Source organism: Aegilops tauschii, chromosome 3, assembly GCF_002575655.3.
Source record: "Aegilops tauschii subsp. strangulata cultivar AL8/78 chromosome 3, Aet v6.0, whole genome shotgun sequence".
In the NCBI taxonomy this organism is placed as follows: domain Eukaryota; kingdom Viridiplantae; phylum Streptophyta; class Magnoliopsida; order Poales; family Poaceae; genus Aegilops; species Aegilops tauschii.
This window is the reverse complement of record NC_053037.3, coordinates 173,800,539-173,808,182: the sequence shown is the minus strand read 5'-3', so window position 1 is coordinate 173,808,182 and position 7,644 is coordinate 173,800,539. Positions and strand designations below refer to the sequence as shown.

The following is a 7,644-nucleotide window of genomic DNA, read 5'->3' as shown; positions in this document are numbered from 1 at the left end:
GTGATGGAGGACATGAATGATTCGCACATGTAACACACAAGTTATCCCCAATAGGGTTCCTGGGATTACAATGAGTAGGATGTCGATGATGATGACGATGACAGTTGTGACAATGTTGAAGCCTTCCTTGTGATGGTGGTGGAGGCGGCGGCCTCCTCCTTGCCAATTCCTGCTAGGGTTCCTCCGTCTGGATGAGTTTTTGGTCTCTGTGTGCATCTGTTCTCCGATCCAATTCCACGGGGTGAAAATAGTTGACGAGGCGGCGGCGATGGAACTCCATACGACCGCTCATACGTCATATGGCACGTCGTCTTTCGCTCTGGAGGCGACGCGGCGCCTTCTCTTTTGCTCCTCTTGCTCCCTCCACTTATGGTAGATGATTATCACATTAAATGCGTGATTTGACTACCATTTCTGGGAATTCCTTTCATAAAATATTATTTGGTCCAAAAAGTGTTGCCTGGGGGAAAACGACAAAAAGAAGTGCACGAACGCTGTAACTTCCACAAAGCCTACCGAGTAGGCATAAAAATACTATCTAAATAATCACGTAATTTGGACTAATCAGGTACCGAGAGGGCTTTGACAGAACAGCTTTGTAAAGCCGTACCACAAGGATCTGTTTCGTGCGGAGGCCTTGCGGTACTGCAAATAATTTTGCTGGCAAATATTGACAAGTACTATAATTTATATAAACATAGTCATGTTGCACTAGTTCACATCCAAAAGCATGCGCAACATACGAGGTAGCAAGTTAGGCCATACAAATGCGCAGTCAAATAAAAAAACATGATCAAACCACCATCGGCCGTAAAACAAATCAAGAGCAACATTGTTGCGAAGATCGTTGCCACCACCATCGGCTATAGAAACTCGATCACCATCTTCATCCACATTGACCGAAGAATGAGCACCACCATCTTCATTGGCCGAAGCATCAATATCAACTCCATTTGCCGAAGCACCACCATTGTCGAAACTTTCACTACCTCAACATCAATTACCGAAAGCTTCGCCACCTCCAAAAACCCCACCACCACCAAACCCACCACCACCGCCACCAATGTCGAACCCAACACCACATCCAAACCCACCACCACCATTTTTGAAGCCAACACCACCTCCAAACCCACCACCACTACCATTGGCGAAAGCAAAACCACCTCCAACTCCCCACCACCACCATTACCGACACCACCACCACCTCCAAAGCCCACACCACCAACATTGTCGAAACCACCACCACCGGCCATCAGATTTTGAAGCTCCATCTTCCTCCGGCACATGGTCTCCATTTTTCTCATCTCCCAAAATTCTCTTGTCATTGCACCCATGCCCTCTGCATTCATCATCATGAACTAGTCCTCCTCGACGGTCCTCTTGTCCCTCCTCTTTTGCTCCTCTAGGGCGATCTTGCGCTCCTCGAAGGCACACCTTCTCTCCCACTTTGACTCCTTTTGTTTGTCTTTCTTCTCGGCCAAGGCCACTTTAGTATCAAAATGCTTGGCCAGCATAATTTCTTTCACCTTCACCATCTCACTACTTTGATCCCTCAAAGTGGATGCCTCGGCCGATCTCTTCACCCTTGCTTTCTCCTTATTGTTTTCCCCTGGCTTTCCTCTGTTTCTTCCTCCTCTTGGTGCATCATCACTGTCATCATCGTCTTCCAAATTAACATGAGCACCTTTCTTTGGTGGATATTCCTTGTCCCTCACCCTCCACTTCTCACTATCCTTGAGCAAGCGCCAACAATGGTGAAGCACGAACGGCCGGGCTTTGAAACTCGTTGTTTGCTTGAAATATTCATTGGCAATGCGATCCTACAATTGGACATGGAGGCAAGGATGAGCTCAAACTTTCGTCAACGCAAACAATGTCACAAATATCCTTTGAAACTCACATAATCATCAATCGTGACACCACTTGGAGGTGCATTCCGCACTTGCTCCAAGCACCCACTGAACCGCCACATATTTTCTTGATCACGTCCCAACAGCCTTGGATTGACTTTAATGACCAGCCGGAGGGGAATGGCAAGATCTGGTGGCACTTGTCCTCGATCCGTTGCCAATACTTCATTGCGCTTTGATCTTTGCCGGTCACTGCATCAAGTGACACACTCTCCCATGCTCGAATCAAAGCAAACATCATCCACTTTCGTGTAGTTGTCGGTCCTTTTCTGTTTTTGTCTTGGCTAGCATCGAACTCGGCCTCCTCAAGCTCCTCTACTTCATCACCACTATCATCCCCTTGTTCCACCTCGGCTTCGGCCTCCGCTTGATTTGCCAAATTGAATTTGTCAAGCGAAGCACTCAAGTCCACCGCGGTCTCCTCCAACATTTCAGTATATGTTGAGTGAATGTTTGCTCCAAAATTCAACGACCGAAACATAAGGAAACGATCCAAAGTCCAACCAAAGATAACGTTTCATTGAACACGTTGTAGGCATGGTCAGTGCAGTGGACCGGATCGGGGAAGACATGGTTGATCGAAGGGGGTGGAGGAGCCCGGCCTCAAGCCGTGGACACCTTCTTCCTCGGGCCCTTTGATTGCGACTTCGCCCGCGCACAGAAGGGGGTGGAGGAGGCGCTCTTCCTCGAGCCGGCGACCACAACTGGAGGGAGCATAGCAGCGTTAGAAGAAGGCGGCGCGGCAGCTAGCACGACTCCATGCACAAGGTGATTCCCCTGCCGCTTTCGCTTGGAGCTAGCGACAGACGGTGTTGGCACGGCAACGGCGTGCGCGACCACAGGAGGCCGAAGTGGCACGGTTGGGGGCAGGGGCGGCGGCGGCAGCACGGGTACTCCATAGTGGCAGTTGGCGGCGTGGCGCGTCGAGACGTCGAGGGGCCGGCAAGATCGAGGGCGGCGAGTGGAAGCAGGAACGGAAGTTTCCTTCACGCCAACGAGCGGATGGGATAGAGGAATCAGCAAAAAGAAAGCCGGGGGGAGGGGGGCTGTAGATATGGTGGACGCAAGCCGAAATCTACAGGATCCCACAAAAATATTTAGATTAGCGGATCTGCTAGAGTTGCTCTAATACTCGTTCTAGAAATGCATAGACAGATTAATGTCAAAAAAAGAAATGCATAGACAGATTTATCTATGTCTATTTATATTCGAACTCCTGCATCTTTCAGTCTGAAATCCTTCTAAGCAGTCTCCAAACACTCATGTTCTGTGAAGAGAACTATCTGGATGCTAGTCTTTAAATTATGCTAACTGACAAATAACGATTACAAAAGAGACTGGAAAGATAACAATATAACATAGCAGATTTAAACCCTTAAATCCACCCTGGGAGACTATTCCCATTTTCTATTCTATTACATTGCCTAGGAATAAAGTTAGACCGCAACAATCCTCAGTTGCAGGTGTAAGACAATTTCTAGTCTCACTAGATTTGTTCAGCACAAAGTGTGCTTTAATGAATAGTACCAAAACATAAAAATATGTAGCTTCACTTCTATCCTTGCTCGCTCAAGAGCTCACACCATGTAATGATTTCCTAAGGAAAAGATAAAGACAGATAAGAGACTATTATTTCCATATGAAAAGAGCCATCAACATTGAATTTACAGAATAAGAAACACATACGAAGATGCTAACCACGTTGATGAGATGTAGCTGGCTATTCTCTCCAGTGTCTTGCCCAGAAACCTTTCTTTCCTGTTGGCTCACTCCCCAGAACTGATCTTGGCGGTCGAGAACCAATTGAAAAATGCCTCTTTAAAAATGGTCGACGAAATGAATCCTTCATGCTAGAACTTGTGCCTAACCTGGGCTCCCTCATACTTCTCTTGTGCTTAGAGATCCTATCTATATCAGTATCTGACATCACATTTTTAGATTTCCTGCTCTTAATCTTTGAGTCCAACTTACCAAATAGCTTTGCTGCACCTTTCTCACCATGGGTGCATACAGGACATGGAGGATCATATTTCTCGCTCTCACAAGTAGTACTATCCAAACAGTTTGCATGGTATGCATGACCACAGAATAAAACAGCTACTACACCCAGATCATGAGCACTCCATGTAGAACGTTCCTTTAATAGCTTTGAACACAGCTTGCATATCCCTTCGTCAGGAGAGAGAGCAGTTGCATGTGAATCATTTGATCTAGCTATTTTACTGCTGATGGAGCCAAAGAGCTCACTGTCAACTGACCACCTCTCTCTTTGAGATGAGGCCACTAAGTCAGAAAATGTGCGAGTTGACCATCCATCTGATGATCCACCATGTTGTGATCCTCCTCCAAATGGATCATTACTGTAGGTCGAGAGCATGGAACTCGATGGCCTTCCTCCTGCATAGCTACTCTCACTGAAGGACTTGAGAGATGGGATCTTGCCGTCCGAGATCTGCCTACATAGTTGATGTCCAGGTGATCGACGAGCTTTCCTCATTGAGAATGAGTCCACATGAAGAGAATGACACCTAGAGGATGAAGGGTCTGTTCTGGATACTAGGGGTGGTGTTGAAGGAAGGGACTTTGATGTCTTTATGTCTGAAGCAACATTTACCATATCTGATGATTTGCAGGACTTTGCCTACACAAAAATAGTGATTGGATAAGGAAATAACTCCTAATTTTAAATAGCAATTGGAAAATAAGAGTGCTAAGTCAGGAAATATAGCTGCAATACTCAATACTGCATACCTCAGGAGGTGAATTGCTCGCTGTAGATTGAACGGCTGAAAACATGAAACAGGTAGTGAAAAACTGCTCAATATAAGTGCAAATTTTGCTCATTTCTTTAGTGAAGTTTGAATTGATACCTACTACCTCCGTCCTGGTTTATTAGTCCCCTTTGTATTCAGTGTCAAATTTTGACCACAGTTTGACTAACAAAATGTCAATGCATGTCACAAAAAATTATACCATTGAAAACTATGTTTAAATACGAATCCAACGATATTATTTTTTATGACATACATTAACATTTTATTAGTTTAATTTATGATCAAAATTTGACACAATACGAAGGGACCAATAAACCAGGACGGAGGTAGTAATAGAACTGATATTTTTTCAGTTACTAATTTTATAGATATGAAAGGGGAGCCTTGGCGCAGCGGTAAAGCTGCTGCCTTGTGACCATGAGGTCATGGGTTCGAGTCCTGGAAACAGCCTCTTGCAGAAATGCATGGAAAGGCTGCATACAATAGACCCAAAGTGGTCGGACCCTGTGCAAGCCGGAGTTACATGCACCAGGCTGCCCCTTTTTTTAAAAAGTTATAGACATGATAAATATCCAGTGAAAAAAAAGAATGTAAGCGCATTTGCACTCGAGTGAGTCAAGACAAAGTGAGGCGGGTTAAAAAAATGCTTCTCGTTGTCAATTATTCATGTAATATTTACACCGCTATAAGCAGCTTCATTTTGTGGTCCTAAATATATACAACATGCAATCACCAACTATTGAGACCGTAAATATAAAATCCAGATGGAAAAAAAGGAAACCACATAAAGAAGCAGAGATAAAATCACAGAACACCAATTTATTTAAAACTATACCTTGAGGACCAGCTTTGGAACGTTTGGACGCTTCCATCTTCTTATCAGGTTTTTGACATTTGACCCCGCGGAAAACATCAGAGAGATTGTCCTCATTGGGATGGCCTTCGGTTGGTGCAATGGAACCACTCTTTAGTTCTGGACGAATGTTTCCACTACTGTGATTGGAAAACAGTGCAGCGTTTTCCATTATATCCTCTATGTGTGTGCGGTTGTCCCACCGGAAGCTCCATGACGGCGAGTGTCTTGTCCTGTATGCCGAAACTTCAACTGAAGCTACTGATGGCTCAGGCCTCTGCTTGGCAGCTATGCAACAATTAGCCCCCATATTGATTGTGGAAATAAATCAATGTCCCTTACTGTCTTGACTTATATACAACCAAATCTTCAGAATTCATCCATGTGATGAAAAATTGGATATCACAAATAGCATATTCACCCTCCCAAGATGAAACTGCAAAACAATGACAGACTTCAAAGAAATGACGAAACATGGGACATTCATCGAGAGACTCCAGATCTAAAAGAAGAAAGCAATCTTAGCAAGAATAACAAGCATCAAGGGTAGGCTTGTTTAAGACGATGCAGGACCAGTGTTTTTTTATTTAACTTTGAGGCAGCTAAACCCCTTGCTTGGAACAATTGTCTAGTGGACCTACAATCCAGAAAGAAAGAAATGCAGGAGGGGTCCAAATTTAATTGTCACTTCGAATTTGTGAAGTTAAAGAAATGATACGCTTCATATATATATAAATGAAGGGATTTACAACCGAAGATCAAGTGTGTTTTCTAGACATCTGAACAGATGTAGCTCACTTAAGTTTGGGTGATTAACTGATTATATTCAGAACCTTCTGAACATACAAACATCCTCAAGCTGCCACTAAGCTATTTACTTCACGTGGGAGCAAGCTAAAAAATTTACCCAGCACAAACCTATACAAGATTGATAGAAAAATACGTTTGCTTATAATTTTGGCAGCAGTATGCTAGGAAGGCCAACAACTTTCAAGGGAAGTAGGTGAAGGAAGGCATGTTAGGTACCACTGAAGATATTCCAAAACCAGTGCACACTCAAAAAGAACTTATCCGTTGTGTGCAATGTGAGAGCATCTAGTACTTATGTGTATGTGAAATCAAGAATCGAGAATCGAGGAAACACGAGGCTGAATGACACGTATGACATCTTTCTTGGGTATCAGGTTAAATCACACTGGCAAATAAGAATATAAGAATTTTCTGAAATTGATGGTTACTATGACTGCATTTCCCAACAATAGTAAATCGGGGATGAACATACCAGCTGAGACCAACAATGTAAAAGATAGACCTGTGTGGCTACAATTCATTTTGAAGTACGTAAAATAAACTCAATCTATCTGTTTGAATGGAACAATCTGCAGTTTCCGTCAAAAATTAACTAACCCTTACGATGTGAACTAAGGAAAATATTTTATCCTAGCAGTAATTCAGACTGCAGACAGACTAGGCCTGGAAAAAAGTGGCACCTAATTCCCCAATTATTTCCCCAGGCCCAAAATCGAGTCCACAGTTCCGAGAAATTACCTCGAGCCTATGGGGATATTTAGCCCCAATCGGAAGCTGGGGCGGGCACAAAATCGAGCAACCACGGGCGCAGCTCCACCGACACGGACCCCGGCGGAGGCAATCCAGAGGTCCAGATCAGATCCCACGACGTCGTCGCCGTCGCCGTCGGATGGCGCTTCGCGGGGGGGCTAGGGTTACGGCCGCGAGACGCGGAGGGGGAATAGGAGGAGCCGAGGAGAGAGAGAGAGGAGCGCGTGGGTATGTGACGGAGTGGGTACGAAGACTGGTGGAAAATGGTTTATTTCCGTTCCGTGGTGCTGGTAGGTGGAAACTCTCCGGCCACCCGAGCTCGTACACATATACTACACCCGGCGGTGTCGCGGCTCGCGGGGAAGCCGTGTTGCTCTTGGTCCACGTCGCGTGGGCCCATGCTTAGCGGAGCCGGTCCCACCTGCATCGACAGTGGAGTCTCGGTGCCGGAGATGTTTTGGTATGCGTGGTGCGTTTCTGTTCGTGGACGTTTCAAGGAAGCGAATCGAGCGCTCACTCGCTCCCGCTGACTCGTCACGCCACGTGG

The 7,644-nt window shown here is 45.2% G+C and overlaps 1 protein-coding gene across 2 annotated transcripts; it reads right to left on the bottom strand.

Annotated features, from left to right (window-relative positions):
- Positions 1-3,180: 3,180 nt before the first annotated feature.
- LOC109776778 (uncharacterized) lies at positions 3,181-7,399 on the bottom strand. 2 transcript variants are annotated; one of them, XM_020335441.4, is made up of 5 exons: positions 7,086-7,399; positions 5,520-5,973; positions 4,662-4,696; positions 3,597-4,551; positions 3,181-3,507 (listed from the first exon to the last, which is right to left on the bottom strand). In XM_020335441.4, the coding sequence occupies exons 2-4, from the start codon at positions 5,845-5,847 to the stop codon at positions 3,631-3,633; spliced, it is 1,284 nt and encodes a 427-aa protein (XP_020191030.1). In that variant the 5' UTR covers positions 5,848-5,973; positions 7,086-7,399; the 3' UTR covers positions 3,181-3,507; positions 3,597-3,630. The 2 variants fall into 2 exon arrangements, with proteins under 2 accessions (XP_020191030.1, XP_020191029.1); XM_020335440.4 differs by having other exon boundaries at positions 3,609-4,551.
- Positions 7,400-7,644: the final 245 nt, after the last annotated feature.

Excerpts from the sequence above, each read along its gene's own strand:
- LOC109776778 (XM_020335441.4), bottom strand. The coding sequence starts at position 5,847 with ATGGGGGCTAATTGTTGCATAGCTGCCAAGCAGAGGCCTGAGCCATCA. Across the intron at positions 4,697-5,519 it reads TTCCAAAGCTGGTCCTCAAG|CCGTTCAATCTACAGCGAGC; the intron begins GTATAGTTTTAA and ends TCATGTTTTCAG. Across the intron at positions 4,552-4,661 it reads CGAGCAATTCACCTCCTGAG|GCAAAGTCCTGCAAATCATC; the intron begins GTATGCAGTATT and ends ATTTTTGTGTAG.